The sequence below is a fragment of the Nicotiana attenuata genome, unplaced genomic scaffold, assembly GCF_001879085.1.
Source record: "Nicotiana attenuata strain UT unplaced genomic scaffold, NIATTr2, whole genome shotgun sequence".
Taxonomy (NCBI): Eukaryota; Viridiplantae; Streptophyta; class Magnoliopsida; order Solanales; family Solanaceae; genus Nicotiana; species Nicotiana attenuata.
Window position 1 is genome coordinate 562,833 of NW_017670401.1, and position 18,501 is coordinate 581,333.

Sequence of the window (18,501 nt, forward strand, 5' to 3'; positions counted from 1 at the left end):
AAACATGCATCATATTAATTAATAAGCGGTGTTTTTATTGTAAATCATTATAAAATTAACGATACAAATATGCTACGTTAAGTTGCGGACGGACTTAAGTGCTTAAAGTTGATTAAATGTTACATAATTTTTAAAAACTGGATACATTTTAAATAGGGGTGCTGAAACTGGATACATTTTAAATAGGGGTGCTGAAAGTGGATATCTAATGCCAGCTTTATAGCTGGGTGGGCCTATACAATATAGGCCCAACTCTAGTAAGTGGCCCATGCTAGCACTACATCCAAGTTAGGGCGAAACGACATCGTTCGCATTTGGCCGGGAATTGATCTTTTACACATTCTGCTGCAATTGCCTCTCTTTAGTTTGCTCATTCACTGACAGCCTTCCCAAGCACCCCAAGGAAAATTGGTCGCGAATCAGGTCAAATTTCTTCACTTTTCTTTGTTTCCGAATCTCGAAAGTCACAAAAAATCTGATGAATTTCCTTGGAAAATATTGTTGTTGAAGATTTCTAGAGTTGGATTTGCGAACCATTGTAAACCCTCAACTTTAAATTAAATTGAAGAAGCAGCTTGTAAGCATCTCTTTGGTAAAAAATGTACCTAAGGCCTGTGTTATTTCGTGCTTATTTTTCTTCGAAGAAGTAATTTTGCATACAACTTGACTGACTATATGCATGCCCATTGTGCATAGAGCATTTCTCGTTTTTTTTTTTTGCGGAAGTATTTACTATGAAATGCTTGGCTTTATACTACTTTACCCCTCACCTGAGCCTTTCTTTGCCTCTGATAATAGCTACTTACTTCATGATCTTTCTATTTGCTCTTTATTTTATGCTATTTTAAATTTTTTGAGTTTCTTGACAGTGAAATTCTGCATACTACTTTATTTAGTGGTTTCAATCAGACTTATATAGTTGGTCTAGCTTTTTATTCCATAATGTTTTAACTTCTTTTTTATTGATTTTATAAAGATGTGGATGGTTTCTTTCTCTGAACTTTGTGAATTGAATGTTCCCCTTTTCGTCATTAACAAGATAACTTGTAAAAACTCTGTAGTTTCGCTTGGGGATTGTTTAATATGTAATTGGAAAATTAAACTTCAAAAATTACAGTGCTTTCCATTTTTGTCTAGCATAAGGATTATAAAAATTTGTCGCCTAATATCTACTCTCAGGCTCCTGTTTTCCACATTCTCTTATAGTAGTTTGGCTCAAATTTGAAGATGTTGTGGGTTGACAAGTACCGCCCCAAAACCCTAGACAAAGTTATTGTCCACGATGATGTTGCTCAAAATCTTCAAAAGCTGGTAAAACTTCTTTTATTTGTAGTATACACCTTTGTGAATTCTCGAATTATTCACTGTTTGTGACCCTTTTCTTTATGCCTACTATTAGGTGTCAGCGGGAGATTGTCCTCATCTTCTCTTTTTATGGCCCTTCCGGGTCAGGGAAGAAAACTCTGATTATGGCACTTCTGAGGCAGATTTTTGGTCCAAGTGCCGATAAGGTAACTCCGTCTCTTTTCAATTGATTTCTTTTTATGTGTTTTCTTCGCTAAAATATGAAATTTGCTGCTTAATTGATCTCTAAAGTAATATGGTTTCCATTGGTTGGACAACTGATGCAGGTTAAGGTTGAGAACAAGATTTGGAAAGTTGATGTAAGCTTTTCCTTGAATTTCTTTTTTCAGGGTGCAAGTATGTTAATGTGAATTCGGTGTATAGCTGTATTATTCTTAGTTCTGTACATATATCAAAATATTTAGATCAGTAGGTTCCTATTTTTTTCTGGGCAAGGGGCTGTTCAAGTCAACAATATAAGGAAAAACATTAAGAAGAAATCTTGGTACTTGAAGTGTCTAGAGAATATTTCAATGCCTTTTTTTATTTAAAAGTAAGACATGGAAAAAACAACTGAATAATCCAACAATTGACTAAGTTACTTAATAATTACAACTCAATCTGGTGCCTTAACGAATAGTCAGAAAATTTGTCTCATGCATTACAAACACTACCGTAATCAGAGCATAACCATAATACAAACTAAAGTAGAAAAATGAAGCCCATCGTCCTCCCAATCCAACTTGGCAAACATCTTGCAAACTTCCAACCCTGGTTGAAATCTGGTCTTCGAGGTGTTTGCTTTTGAGGGATATAAAGTTGGAAGATCTATTCCATCCAATAATTGTTCTTCATATTGCATAAACATGAACCCTCAGGTGTTGGCCTGGTGGCAATTGACTTGAGCCTTGGGGTTTGCTCCGTTTCAAGGTCTCAAGTTCGAAACCCACTGGGTGCAAACAATTTCTGAGGGCCATCGGACTGGGTAAAAGTGACAACAACCAGTGACTTCCATGGTTAGGGATCAATTGCAACTGATATCCTTCTTTCTTTCTATATTCTTTAATTCTTTTAGAAGTTTTAGTTTTACTTTACCCATGTGTGTGTATTTTTTCTCTTTGTTTTAGTAACATAGTATGTCGATTTCAAGTTTAAAGAATATAAAGGTTAGGCAACATGTGAATGCACAAGTTCCATAAATTTTAACTTCAGGAGAAGTATTGCTAGTTAAATTGAAATAAACAGAAGTGTCAAAATCATGATAATCCTTTTGATTCCTCATAATGCTTTTTCCATTTAAAGAGGCAGAAAATTTAGGCAACCACAAAATAAAATGAAATGTGTTACTATCAGTTACGAAAGCTACTTTGATCCAGTTGATGTCTGGAACTGATTAATTCAAGTATTTATTCATAAAAATTCTTATAAAGAAGGTACTTACTCATAAACTTACTTCGATACATTCTTTACATATTAACAACATTTAATTATTTGTTGCATTTGAGAAAACATATTGGACTGTGATGACCTTAAATGGAGTGACATGGATAGTCAGGAACTGAGAATACATATAGCCGACCCCAACTTGCTTGGGATTGAGGGTGTTGTTGCATTTGAGAAAACAGATCCCTCTTTTTGTGCAAGTATGCCTCTAATCTATTTGTCAACACTGAGAAATTTGATATTCAAGAGCAGATGGAAATGGATCTTTGAGGTGAGAGACATTTNGAGCATTACTTCTTGCATTGGCTGGGATTCACCTATACCCGTTTTCTGGGAATTGAAAACAAGCATGGTGATTCGCCGATTTTAGTTTGATTTATGCTTTTCTTCTCAGGCTGGTACGAGGACAATTGATGTGGAGCTCACAACATTATCAAGCACCAACCATGTGGAATTGAGTCCAAGTGATGCTGGATTTCAGGATAGATACGTTGTTCAAGAGATAATCAAAGAAATGGCCAAGAATAGACCAATTGACACTAAAGGAAAGAAGGGGTTTAAAGGTGATTCAACAACTTTATCTTTTGATTCTAATCCAGGGAGAAGTTGTAGAAGTTCTGAGTTATGACTCACCTTTTGTGTTTTATTTTCATCTGTGTTCTCGTGGTTTTATTTTGCGAACTCCTAATACTTTTCATTTGTATTTACATAATATTGGCATGTGATTAGTCTAAATGGAGTAACACGGTCAGCTAGCATTCATATAGCATACCCAACTTGTTTGGGATTGAGACGTGTTTTTTTGTTCACGTGGTTTTATATGGAGTAGGGTCCTAAGACCTTACCATGTCAAGGATGCAATGAAAAAGGCTGACAGCACTAATGTCTGCTGCATTTTTAGACTAAATAGAGGCCAACACGGGAAAGGAAAGAGTAATGGGAAAAGGTTTAAGATATGTAATGATTTTCTTATTTGCCCAAGTAACGAATTAATTGATAGAAGAGTATCTTGATCGCTAGTAAAGCCAATTCTTCTGAAGCCCAAATTTCTCATTGTGAAGATAAACTAAATGGATATAATCTCTTTACTGAACTTGGGTTTTTTTAGGCAGCACTCAAAGCCTTCTACTTGGGACCTCTTGAACCTCTTGAAGGGATGATGATAAAGCTACGCCCTGGACTTTGGTTGTACTTGGTGATATAGTGTCTTCAACTTCATTTTGTTTTAAGTGGACAAGAGAGGGTTGCTCAAGTGGTAATCACCATTCACCTCCAGCCCAATGGTTGCGGGTTCGAGTCACCAAGGGAGCAAATTGGGGAGTTCTTGGGGAGGGATTAAAAAAAAATTCATTTCCTTAAAAAAAGTTAGTTTGTTTTAAGAGTATGATGAAAGATGTCATACTCTACTTCAGCCTATGATTTAACCTTTACCTTTGTTTCTTATGTCAAGTGGCACTTAGATGTTGAGGTGTAGTTTTGCTAAATAATTGTATGTTTGCCTCCGTCTGAGGAGATTGCCTCTTTCTTGAATGTGTTGTTCCCATGGAGCCCATTTATATTGCCAGACTCGATGTTTTTTTGTCACTTGATGAACTAAATTTCAATTTCTTGATTGGAAGAAAGAACCAAAATACAACAACAATAACAACAACCCAGTAAAATCCCACAAGTGGGGTCTGGGGAAGGTAGAGTGTACGCCGACCTTACCCCTACTCCGGAGGGTAGAAAGGCTGTTTCCGAAAGACCATCGGCTCAAGAAGAAGAAAATAAACAATAGACAATAGGCGCAATAGATTGGAAGAAAGAACCAAAATAGTTCCTAATAATAGCTATACGTTTATTTTGGTCCTTAATATGCAACTGTGGACAATAGCCCTTCAAGTTTTTCTAGGTTTTGTCATAACCCTAATTGTTTATTTCGAATTACATAAATTGATAGTTCAAACCACACTCAAACGTAGAGCATTTCCCATTTTTATAGGAACTTCTACCAGAACAATGGTATCTTCAATTATAGCCCCTCTCTGGGATGTAAAATATATTTCCTCTCACCATCCCCACAGTGTATGAGACAAATGTATGCATTTCAATTAGGGTCGTATTATGTGGTTATGATTCTATCATATATGTCTTTTTCATTCCGTTGAAAATTAATTTTACGATATAGACGCTTATGACCTCCCCCTCTATGCCTTGTGGTAATGATTCCTCTGGCGTTACGACCTTTACCACAACAATGTTGTCCATATTTTGTGGATTGGATTTCTCTTATCTGAGCTAGTCCCCCTATCTCTGTCTTCCTCGCCTTGCATGCACGTATCTTCTGTGGGAGCTGTAAAAGTTTTGATAGTTTCATATATGACTTTGCTCATGTTTTCATTTACTATGCTAGTTTCTAATAAATTATGCTTGGTTGTACATAGCCAGCTTCAGAAAGACAGAAACATGTTATTTAGTTTATGCAATAATGAAGGGACCATTTTGGTCACTAGCTGTTTTACTCTCTCCACCTTTTAGGCCAATATTTCGTTTCTCTGCCTCTTTTTTAAAAAAAATTGTGTATAAATTTCTTCTGAAGAATTGTTTCCCCTGAGTTCTAGCAATGGACATTTAAAGTTGACTATTATCAAATTATTGAGAGGAGATGCACACAAATAGCATCTGCTGCAATCTGCAGTGCAATCTTCTACAAAGTGGCGAACCATTATAATATCTCATTACTATTATGTTAAATATTATTAAGTACCCTGACAAAGTTTCAGTTAACTTACAAAAAACATATATATGTTGATGCTTAATGTGGGCCAAAGTAGTTCTCGTATAGCAAATTTGAACTGTAACTGAAATACATGTCATTTTTTTAATAAGGAAAGTACATGTCATCTGTTATACGTTGCTTGTCAGAAGGGGAAAAAAAGATTCATCTGAGATAGCATGACAAAGGTGAAACAGGGCAAGAAGACTGATAATCTAAGGTGATTTTCTCTAGAAATTAGTTTAGGTAAGAAATAATAGTTTGGGAATTAAAAAAGATACTGAAATGTTTTATCAACTGTGAGATATTATTTTCTCGAGTTTGAGTTGTTTACCAGCAACATTATGTGGATAAGCCGTATTACTTGTAATTTGTGGATTACTTATATAAGCTACCTAGCTGATAATATTTTATTTTGGTAAATGTTAGTATTAGTGCTAAATGAAGTTGACAAGCTCTTAAGAGAAGCACAACATTCACTTCGAAGAACAATGGAGAAGTACAGTGCGTCGTGCCGCCTAATTCTATGCTCCAACAGTTCTTCAAAGGTTACAGAAGCAGTCCGCTCACGATGCCTTAATGTGAGAATAAATGCGCCAATGGAGGAAGAGGTCAGTGAAATTCAGTTGTCCCGCAGTTGATATGACTACTATGTCTTCTTCTCTTTTCCCTTTTTTTCCTGCATTCTTACTACAAAGTGAGGAGTGGAAGTGTGTTCTGTATAACAATTGCCTGCATCTTCTAGGCTCAGGCTTGCTTTAGACTAGTGTGTTTGTCTGGTCTTTCCTCCAGGACCCATTTAATGGTGGAGAGTTTTTCAGTAATGACATACATTGACTCACCAAAATGGGTTCCAAGTGAAGTGGCATGCTGCACTTGTTTAGACGAGGTGGACTATAAATGCCCATATTCAGTTGTGTTGGTTAATTGTGTGACACAGAAAGTGCTCTTTTTGAGGAAAGGCTGTTTGTTCATCGTTGAAATAGTTTGAGCAGTCTTTACTCTTATATACCAATTTGTGCCTTAGATAATAGATGTAAGCTCATTAAGGAGAACATTTACCTAGTCAACACATTATACAGTAGTAGGATATAAGTGTAGCATACTTATAAAACTTATCGTCACATGAGTTTGTTTAATTTTTTCTACAATTTGAACTCTTTCGTTGTATTTGGATAAAGTTTAAGAACAATTGATCATTTTCTTGATCCTACTTCAGTTTTTGTTTAATCATGGATAGGCATGATTCAGTGATATTCCACTAACATGTTGTAGTGTCCAGGAAAAGACGTGTCTAAGATTAATATTTGACTTTTGAAATCACCTCAACTGAAGGGCTATACAACATGTGGTTTTGAGGACCCTGTAACTCTAGTTGACCTAATGCGTAATTTACGTTGGTGTGTGTCCGCCAGGAAGTTCTCTGAGTCTTGTAAATCATTTAAACTTTCTAAATCGGAGTATATATACAGCCTGGTTAGTCATGTAGCAAATGTTGTTGACATGTTCTTTGATTATTTGGTGCATTCCTGAAATTCTCTTACAATATCTCTTGTTCAGCAGATTGTTAATGTTTTAGATTTTATTGCCAAAAAGGAAGGACTTCAACTTCCACAAGGATTTGCTGCTCGCATTGCGGAAAAGTCCAATAGGAATCTGAGGAGGGCAGTCTTGACGTTTGAGACTTGTCGTGTTCAACAGTTGAGCTCATAACACCTTGGCTGGACTGATTTGTCTTAGCTTCTTGCTAGCTTGAGCTGCTAAATCCAAGCTTTTCACATATTATTTGAACTATTTGCACCAGAGTTTCCTTATGCATGTGTTGACCCCTTGTACTATTTGCCTAAGGTATCCCTTCACTAACAACCAAGCTATACCTCCAATGGACTGGGAGCAATATCTTTCAGAAATTGCATCAGACATAATGAAAGAGCAGAGCCCTAAAAGGTACAACTGCAGTCCATCTAAATAGTGCATTTAATGTTCAGCACGTGATTTCAGAAGCTTATGCTTTATGATGACAAAGATGATTATTTTCTTTTTCAGCTCTGAAGTATTATGTCAATGTGCTCTGGATAACTGTGTTTTAATTGTCTAACTTTGGAACTAGAGGTTGACACTAGAGATACAAGGCAACTGAAGGTTTAACTTTGAGAAAAGGGAAACTGTATAGTGGAGGAGTCTAGGCTTTTGAGTGCAAAGAGAAGATTATGTTATTGCTAAGAAAATAGACCTTAGGCCTAACTCAAACTCAAAAGGTAGCTCATGAGGTGAACGATTGCTTAAGACCATATAAGGAGACAACAATTAATTCTATCAACGAACGTGGGACACTTAAAACCCCTGGTACACTAGGGCTGAACGTCTAGAGCATGGACAACATAACTTGTCTCCTTTTTGTACTAATGACAGCACCTCAAAACTATAATACATTTGCCTCTTTATCTAAACTGCAATGCATTTGTTTCAGGTTGTTTGAGGTTAGGGGAAAGTTATATGAGCTACTAACAAATTGTATTCCACCTGAAATTATTTTGAAGGTAAGGTCTTTCCCCAGGTGCTTCACCTTCCTCTCTTATAAGGTGTTAGAAATCCTTTTTTTTTTTTATTGATTCTGCCTTTGACTGCAGAGGCTGCTTTTCGAACTATTGAAGAAATTGGATTCAGAGTTGAAGCATGAGGTGTCCCACTGGGCTGCTTATTACGTAAGTTGTTGAGCTACATAATGTAGCACGTTGGATATTTAAGGGAATCAAAGGAACTTATAGATGTCTTGACTACCCCGACCATTGCCTTACGGGTTTGGATTGGATGACCAAATTCATTCGCGTAGTACTAGAATCAACCTTTAGTAAGTTATTCTCACACTTGTAAGTTGGATTCAGGTCCACGTGTGAACTTAGAAGGTGTTTGGATTGGCTTTTAAAAAATAGTTTATAAGTTGAAAGCCCAAAGTCATAAGTTGGTAATACCCAGGTTTTTGCTTTTGGCTTATTTTTGTACTTTTCATGCCTAAAAGTAAGTGCTTTTAAGCACTTTTTATCATTGCCAAACACCACAAAAACTAAAGATGTGCTTAAAATTCAATAAGCACTTAAAATAAGCCAATCCAAACACCCTCTTAGAATTGGTTAAACATGCTGGAAGGTAAGGGTGTTTGTGGTTTGATTTGAGTTGGTTTTTACCTAAAAGAAGACCAATATCACTACTATGATATGCAGAAGAAAATTACTTAATATCCAGGTAGGCGCAAATATTGAAGCAATACGTAACTAGAAAGGATTAATTGTTTCTTTAAGCGATAGTAACTACAGAGTCAACTGTGTTTCCTTATGTTGTTGTTGTGTTTGTGTGTGTGGGGGGGGGGGGGGGGTTGCTAACAGATGCTTTATATGCAATGTCATATGATTCAATAGGTTATATTGCTCTTCTGCTTTATAGATTCTTCTGGAATTTTTCCTGTGCATGGATGAATTATGCAGATTAATAAAAAGAAAATTAGAACATTCCATAATTTAGAAAATTTCTCACTGTCTTTCAGGAGCATAGGATGCGCCTGGGACAGAAGGCTATATTTCATCTTGAAGGTATTGTATAACCTTTCAATCAAAAGTACTTGAGCATAATGTGAAAATGGCTTAGACTGGCTGTGTTGAAGTGGAAACTTGTTACCTCTAGAAAAAAAAGAAAATCTAAAGCACTTTCCATTCAGAGCAGTGTAAACATGTCACCTCTAGATAAGGAAAACTTTCCTTCACTTTCTGTTTTGCTTGCCAAATAGCAAAAAGGGACATTATGAGAGGCTTTTGCTTCCATCCTATTCTCTTCTATTGAACCATCCTAATATGCGAGCATTTCTCTCTAGTTTTCATCTTGAATTGAACTATATTGGAAGTTTAACATTGCTGAATCTTTTCCAAGTATTATGATATGATGTAGATAGTCTATTAGAATTCCTCAGTCTATTAAATCTCTCTAGTTTTCATCTCGAATCAAACTTTATAGGATAAATGAGGTCCTTATATACATGAATGTGAGGTGTTTTAGGTGTATCTCATAGGTCACAGCTGAATGTTAGGCACTAGTAATCAATTTTAAGAAAAAAGGTTGATATGATGTGGAAAAATTAATTAGATATGGCTAGATATAGCTGCCTGGGGCTGTCTATTTGTAAGAAAGCAGCATGATGTTTGAGTTAAGCACATGTCACGGTTTCGAACCTTGCCATAGTCAAAGCCTGGGTATTAAGTGGAGTAGGGTAGAGGGGGTGCCCATTATCCACATAGTATCAAACTATGTGCCACAGACCCTGAGGGATTTATCAGTTACAAAAAATATATTAGATGAATAAATAAATAATAGGGCTAGATATAGCTTAACGTCGGACCTCTGAAATAGAATATACATTGACTTGAGAAAAGGATACATGAAGGACTCGTAGAAATAAAATAAACCCGAGTTAAATTGAGAGAATAAGCACTTCTATGAGATGCACACTTACTTTCAGGTTTCTTTATTAGATGCAAGCTTCGTGATAAGCTAATGTCAAGGACATGTAATCACTACTCAGAATGTAACATAAATTACCTGATCTGCCTTTAACTTTCACTGTACATGGATTTCCCGTGTACCAACCTGTTCTTTTGTTGTAGAAAAGACATCAAAAAGTTGAGTACTTGATTGGCTCACCCATTATATTGTTAGAAGTAACATTTCAGCATTCTGACGTTCCGGCCGATTACCACCTTTCTGCCCGAGTGCTTTATCTCTTCTCCTAAAATATGATATTCTCAAGATTTTGTTTATAGTTTGCTCAGAAATGCCTTATTAATACAACAAGACATGGATACCTGGGATTTGTCAATAACAGACAATACTAGAAGCTATGGTAGTAGGAAGGAATTTTTTAGCTTTCTGCTTGTTGGATTGGCTCGACAACATTGTCCATATAGTTGAATACATAATTTCATCAACTGCGTGTGTAATATACTTAAATCCATGTCTAGCATCATAGCGAGCATATCGACAAAGGGTTAGGATATAGACATAATTCATTATTGGGCAAAGATCACTTTAGCCCGCGGCCGAAACTATTTACATCTGGTAGCCGCAAAAGTGTATAAGATAATTTTTTGTATATATATATATATATATATATAAATATATACATATATATATATATATATATATATATATATATATATATATATATTATTTTGAGAGCGTCACTTTTCCTTCATTATTTATAAGTGACTATGAGTGCATGATAGTGTGCGAAGAGTGTTGATGGACAACTTGAATAGAATGATTGAAGCTAAGGAGTAATACTTCAATTGTTATGGGGTGCCTGTGTCACGGGCTTAACTCAAGGAAGCTACGTGCAGACAACTGGACAGCCTATATGCTGCTCCAAGCTTTAGTCCTAACCAAGAAACAAGCACAAACTTGTGCTCAAGCTAAGGCAAACACACACACACACAAGTGATGGAAAAACAGTGAAGTAAAGGGCACACAATGTTTGGGAGGCCAAGGCCAATTTTTTGGATTTACTTGATACAAAGGGAAATTACAAAGTGTATGAGATGCCTTTGACAAAGGGCTTATACATGTATATATATAATAATCAGCCAATACTTGGCTTGCACAACAAAGGGACCCACAAGGGCTGCCTAACTAAATGGAGAAAGCTGGTTTGGGCACCCAGCTTTGTCCTTGCCCAAAATGGGTTGTTTTGCTTTGACTTGTGCAGGTTGTCCCCTTCATGGGCAGCCTTTGATCAGGTGCACGCCCAAGTCATGTGTTGCTGGCCCTCCTTTGCATTAAATGCTTGGCATGCTTGTCTTTGACCTGGTTCAAATGTTGGCATATGGTCATGAACTTGGGCAGCCATGGTTGATTCGAATTTGAGCACATTGGGCGGGAAAATCAGTAGAGAATTTGGCGGGTCGGCACACTCTCCCCCACTTGAAATGGCGACGACCGCGGCGCCACAAAGCTTCAAGTAATCATGGACTTGATCTTTGAACTGCCATAGATCCTCATATTTTTCCCATGACGCCTCCTCCGGTGATTTTCCTTTCCAATGGACAAGAAATTGGGCACTTGAATTGCCCTAATCTTTGTCTCGGACCAATTGATGATCAATAATCGCCTCAATTTTCTTGTCAATGGCAGAAGGGGTAATGAAAATCTGAGCACGGCTGGACTGCCCCCGCTCCGCATCATCCTTGTCTTCATGGTATGGCTTGAGTTGGCTAGCATGGAAGACGGGATAAATCTTCAAATGATGAGGCATGTCCAGCTTAAAGGAAATCTTGCCAACCTTGGCAGTAATTTCAAATGGCCCCTCGTAGCGCCGAATCAAGCTTTGATTGACGCCTCTTAATGACTTGAATTGTCGGGGATTGAGATTTACCATCAGCTTATCCCCAATTCTGTAGTTCACCGGGCGCCTCTTCCGATCAACGACCTTTTTCATTTTGCGGGCAACCTTGTCTAGATAAGACCTTGCCATATCCACCTGCTTTTCCCAAGCTTTAGCCATATGAAATGCCCCTGGGCTCTTTAACTCTGCACTTACGGGCAAAGATTGAGGTGTGTTAGGTTGTTGCCCCGTTGCAAGCTCGAAAGGACTCCTCCCGATTGATTCACTACGCTGCCAGTTGTATGAAAACTAGGCAGTGTCAAGTATCTTGGCCGAGTTCTTTTGATTGGCACTAACAAAGTGCCTCAAATACAGCTCCAAGAGTGCATTGATCCTCTCCGTTTGCGGATGAAAACTGGTGGAGAAGTGCAACTCCGATCCCAACAAATTGAACAGCTCTCTCCAAAAAGCACCGGTGAAACGGGGATCACGATCACTTATGATGTGTTTTGGAATGCCCCAATGCTTTACCACGTCCCTTAGAAACAAACGTGTTGCCTCCTTAGCTTTGCAATTAGCGGTGGTAGCAGTAAAGGTTGCATACTTTAAGAATCGATCAACCACCACCATGATTGTGCCAATGCCCTCCGAGTTTGGCAAACACGTAATGAAGTCCATTGTGACGCTGTCCCATGGCTTTTCTGCCACTGTTAAAGGCTCAAGCAAACCTCCCGGTACCTTGTGTTGAACTTTGTCTTGTTGGTACACAAGACATGTTCGAACGTAAACTTCAATATCATCCCTCATATGCGGCCAATAATATGATGACTCCAATAGCGCCAAGGTGCGCTTTTGGCCTAGATGGCTTGCCCAAACAGTGTCGTGCCCCTCTTTGATCAATGTGCGCCTAAGGTTACCCCACTTAGGCACAAAGATACGCCTACCGGTGGTGTAAAGAAGCCCATCTTCAACCCAAAACTTCTTTGTCTTGCCTTGGCTGGCCAAGTCAAGAAGTTGCTTCGCCACCGGATCATGCTACATCCCTTGGTTGATTGCATCAAAAATATCACTGCTGGTTGTGCTAACAACTGGCGCCAACACTGCCTTCCGACTCAACGCGTCGGCAACAACATTAGCTTTCCCCGATTTATACTCCAAGGAATAATCAAACTCCGCCAAGAAGTCCTGCCACCTTGCTTGCTTAGGTGACAGCTTCTTTTGAGACTGGAAATAACTTGTCGCCACGTTATCCGTTTTGACAATAAAATGAGCACCCAACAAATAATGAAGCCATGTTCTAAGACAATGAGCCACTGCCGTCATCTCCTTCTCTTGGACAACATAACGACGCTTAGCATCATTTAATTTTCTGCTCTCAAAGGCTATTGGATGGCCCTCTTGCATCAGGACGCCACCAATAGCAAAATCAGATGCATCCGTGTGGACTTCAAAGACTTTAGAAAAGTCGGGCAAAGCCAAGACAGGCTCCTCCGTAATTGCTGATTTGAGACCCTCGAATGCTCCTTGACACAAATCAGTCCACTCCCAAGAGTGATCTTTCTTCAGCAAATTTGTGAGCGGAGTTGCAATTGCTGAGTAGCCAAGAATTAATCGCCGATAATAATTGGCAAGGCCAAGAAAGGACCGCAGCTCGGTTACCTTCGTTGGGGCCGCTCAATCTCTAATCGCCGCGGCCTTTTGCTATCCATACGAATGTGTCCCTGACTAATTGTATGCCCCAAAAATTGCACTTGGGGTTGGGCAAAAGAACACTTTTCCCTCTTCACGAACAAGTCGTTTTCCCTTAGAACTTGGAAAACTTTGCGGAGGTGATCAAGATGTTCCTCCATGCAGCTGCTATAAATCACAATGTCATCAAGATAGATGACCACAAACTGATCCAAAAAGGGGTGGAACAACTTGTTCATCAACGTGCAGAATGTAGCGGGGGCGTTGGTTAAGCCAAACGGCATCACCAACCATTCAAAAGCCCCATAACGCGTCACACAAGTTGTCTTTGGTTCATCACCCTCGGTTGTGCGAACCTGATAATATCCTTGGTTCATCACCCTCGGTTGTGCGAACCTAATAATATCCTTTCCTCAAATCCATCTTGCTAAACACCTTGTGTGACGCGTTATGGGGCTTTTGAATGGTTGGTGATGCCATTTGGCTTAACCAACGCCCTGCTACATTCTGCACGTTGATGAACAAGTTGTTCCACCCCTTTTTGGATCAGTTTGTGGTCATCTATCTTGATGACATTGTGATTTATAGCAGCTGCATGGAGGAACATCTTGATCACCTCCGCAAAGTTTTCCAAGTTCTAAGGGAAAACGACTTGTTCGTGAAGAGGGAAAAGTGTTCTTTTGCCCAACCCCAGGTGCAATTTTTGGGGCATACAATCAGTCAGGGACACATTCGTATGGATAGCAACAAGGTCGTGACGATTAGAGATTGGGAGGCCCCAACGAAGGTAACCGAGCTGCGGTCCTTTCTTGGCCTTGCCAATTATTATCGGCGATTAATTCTTGGCTACTCAGCAATTGCAACTCCGCTCACAGATTTGCTGAAGAAAGATCAATCTTGGGAGTGGACTGATTTGTGTCAAGGAGCATTCGAGGGTCTCAAATCAGCAATTACGGAGGAGCCTGTCTTGGCTTTGACCGACTTTTCTAAAGTCTTTGAGGTCCACACGGATGCATCTGATTTTGCTATTTGTGGCGTCCTGATGCAAGAAGGCCATCCAATAGCCTTTGAGAGCAAAAAATTAAATGATGCTGAGCATCGTTATACTGTCCAAGAGAAGGAGATGACGGCAGTGGTTCATTGTCTTAGAACCTGGCGTCATTATTTATTGGGAGCTCATTTTATTGTCAAAACGGATAACGTGGCGACAAGTTATTTCCAGTCTCAAAAGAAGCTGTCACCTAAGCAAGCAAGGTGGCAGGACTTCTTGGCAGAGTTTGATTATTCCTTGGAGTATAAACCGGGGAAAGCTAATGATGTTGCCGACGCGTTGAGTCGGAAGGCAGTGCTGGCGCCAATTGTTAGCACAACCATCAGTGATATTCTTGATGCCATCACTGGTGGCGAAGCAACTTCTTGACTTGGCCAGCCAAGGCAAGACAAAGAAGTTTTGGGTTGAAGATGGGCTTTTTTACACCACCGGTAGGCGTATCTTTGTGCCTAAGTGGGGCAATCTTAGGCGCACATTGATCAAAGAGGGGCACGACACTGTTTGGGCAGGCATCGCCAAAAGCGCACCTTGGCGCTATTGGAATCATCATACTATTGGCCGCATATGAGGGATGATATTGAAGTTTACGTCTGAACATGTCTTGTGTGCCAACAAGACAAAGTTGAACACAAGGTACCGGGAGGTTTGCTTGAGCCTTTACCAGTGGCAGAAAAGCCATGGGACAGCGTCACAATGGACTTCATTACGTGTTTGCCAAACTCGGAGGGCTTTGGCACAATCATGGTGGTGGTTGATCGATTCTCAAAGTATGCAACCTTTACTGCCACCACCGCTAATTGCAAAGCTAAGGAGGCAGCACGTTTGTTTCTAAGGGACGTGGTAAAGCATTGGGGCATTCCAAAACACATCATAAGTGATCGTGATCCCCGTTTCACCGGTGCTTTTTGGAGAGAGCTGTTCAATTTGTTGGGATCGGAGTTGCACTTCTCCACCAGTTTTCATCCGCAAACGGATGGCCAAACGGAGAGGATTAATGCACTCTTGGAGCTGTATTTGAGGCACTTTGTTAGTGCCAATCAAAAGGACTGGGCCAAGCTACTTGACACTGCCCAGCTTTCGTACAACTTGCAGCGTAGTGAATCAGGCGGGAGGAGTCCTTTCGAGCTTGCAACGGGGCAGCAACCTAACACACCTCAGTCTTTGCCCGTAATTGCAGAGTTAAAGAACCCATGGGCATTTCATATGGCTAAAGCTTGGGAGGTGGATATGGCAAGGTCTTATCTAGACAAGGCTGCCCGCAAAATGAAAAAGGTCGCTGATCGGAAGAGGCGCCCGGTGAACTACAGAATTGGGGATAAGGTGATGGTAAATCTCAATCCCCGACAATTCAAGTCATTAAGAGGCGTCAATCAAAGCTCTATTCGGCGCTACAAGGGGCCATTTGAAATCACTGCCAAGGCTGGCAAGATTTCCTTTAAGCTGGACATGCCTCATCATTTGAAGATTTATCCCGTCTTCCATGCTAGCCAACTCAAGCCATACAAGGATGATGCGGAGCTGGGGTAGTCCAGCCGTGCTCAGATTTTCATTACCCCTTCTGCGATTGACAAGAAAATTGAGGCGATTATTGATCATCAATTGGTCCGAGGCAAAGGTTGGGGCAATTCAAGTGCCCAATTTCTTGTCCATTGGAAATGGTAATCACCCGAGAAGGCGTCATGGGAAAAATATGAGGATCTATGACAATTCAAAGATCAAGTCCATGGTTACTTGAAGCTTTGTGGCGCCGCGGCCGTCGCCATTTTAAGTGGGGGAGAGTGTGCCGGCCTGCCAAATTCTCTACTGATTTTCCCGCCCAATGTGCTCAAATTCGAATCAACCATGGCTGCCCAAGTTCATGACCATATGCCAACATTTGAACCAGGTCAAAGTCAAGCATGCCATGCATTTAATGCAAAGGAGGTNTGGAAAAACAGTGAAGTAAAAGGCACCAACGCCAATTTTCTGGATTTACTTGATACAAAGAGAAATTACAAAGTGTATGAGATGCCTTTGACAAAGGGCTTATACATGTATATATAATAATCAGATGCCCCGTTTCATATACCTTTGACCCAAGCTTTAACCATATGAAACGGGGCGTTTGAAATCACATGTATAAGCCCTTTGTCAAAGGCATCTCATACACTTTGTAATTTCCCTTTGTATCAAGTAAATCCAGAAAATTGGCGTTGGTGCCTTTTACTTCACTGTTTTTCCACCACTTGTGTGTGTGTGTTTGCCTTAGCTTGAGTACGAGTTTGTGCTTCTTTCTTGGTTAGGACTGAAGCTTGGAGCAGCATATAGGATGTCCAGTTGTCCGCACGTAGCTTACTTGAGTTAAGCCCGTGACAACCTGTTTTGTAGGAAATAAGAACATTAGCTTTTTTTGTTTTCCTAATTCGTCTTCCTACTTTTAGTCTGATATTGGTAACTTGGAGCTGAGAAACTTAAGGGATTTAACGCAAATTGACTACTGATGAGGGAAGGGGCTCAATATGAATTGGAAATATATTTACTTTACACCATTAAATAACCCAATTAAGAGCCATCAAAATCAATTAGATTCTACCATCTTCCCACCCATGGTGACGGGATGATCCTACCCCAGGTGATACTGCAAAATACTATCAATAAACGATGGTGGTGCTTTCATTACAATCTGGAAAATAATCAATGGAAGCAAGAGGAATGCTCAACTCTATTCATCAGCATTTATCTTCAGGTCTATGACTGTATACTCTCTGCTGTTTGGCGGAGACAAACTTACCTAATTCAATAAGCGTCATTGATGTTTATAGTTATGCTAAATTGCATACATACTGTGGGTAACCACGAATTCTTGGTGCGAGTTAAATAGCTTTTTCAATGTTAGGATTGAGAGTGTTTTATGTATAGATGTTATTTCAGTGAACCTTAAGCTGTAGTTTGACATCTGAAATATAGATCAAGACGTATTAGGAGCTCATTTTGGTACCTTCATCTTTGATTTGTTTTGCAGCATTTGTGGCCAAATTCATGAGCATCTACAAGAGTTTTCTCATTTCAACATTTGGCTAGAATAGGTGTGAAGTACTATGGAACTATTCGGCAGGAGGAAGAACTTTTTTTGTTCCATTGTACCAATCTCCTATGTGTTTTAATTTTCTTGGGGCGTGTAGTCGTGATTAGGTATTATTGTACCTGAATTATATGCCAATTTGATCAAGTATCTTATTTCTCTTTACCTTGATATTCTATCAGAAGAGGGCTTCACAGCTTCTACCTTTGAAGGTTGGCCTGAAGCTTGTTCGGCCTTGGTCCTTCCATATTTTGCTTCTCAAGTAGTGTCAAACATTTTTACCTCCTTATGTATCCCAGGGAAAAGAAAGAAAAAAACTCTTTTAAGCCATTTTTACATGCTCAATTATTCATTGCGTCTGCATTCATTTTGCTTCATTTCATTTCTCTTATTTCTCTTTACCTCTTTTAAGCCATTTTTACATCCTCCCTATTCCACCCTCCATTTTAAATACAATACTAATTCTACAAGCTGAAGCCCATCTAACTCAGTTCTCGTGTTCGATTCAAATCCAATCTCCTTACTTGCTTAACGACCAGAGGAAAATTAAGAGGTAAAATCTGAAAGAGGAAATGAGCACCAAAAAGGATTAAACTTCGTGGCTTACTCGATAAACGCCATTATTCGGTCGCATATTCCTCATAAAAAGGTCTAAACATCATGCTGAAATGGAAACATATCCTCAATACGCTATCCATGCTAGTAGCAACTGCTTTATCCACTAAAAGCCAGATATATAAATCGTGAATAAGAAAACCAATATTTTTTTATTTTTTTAAAAGAATAGAGGATTG

At 39.3% G+C, this 18,501-nt stretch overlaps 1 protein-coding gene across 1 annotated transcript; it reads left to right on the plus strand.

Annotated features, from left to right (window-relative positions):
• The first annotated feature begins 367 nt into the window (after positions 1-367).
• LOC109238896 (replication factor C subunit 3-like) lies at positions 368-17,878 on the plus strand. Its single transcript, XM_019405384.1, is given in 13 exon segments — positions 368-423; positions 1,205-1,311; positions 1,400-1,429; positions 1,431-1,511; positions 1,632-1,664; positions 3,182-3,350; positions 5,972-6,153; positions 7,106-7,242; positions 7,391-7,489; positions 8,013-8,082; positions 8,173-8,247; positions 9,084-9,129; positions 17,648-17,878. Coding segments are annotated over 12 exon segments (1,065 nt in total). The 5' UTR covers positions 368-423; positions 1,205-1,227; the 3' UTR covers positions 17,707-17,878.
• Positions 17,879-18,501: the final 623 nt, after the last annotated feature.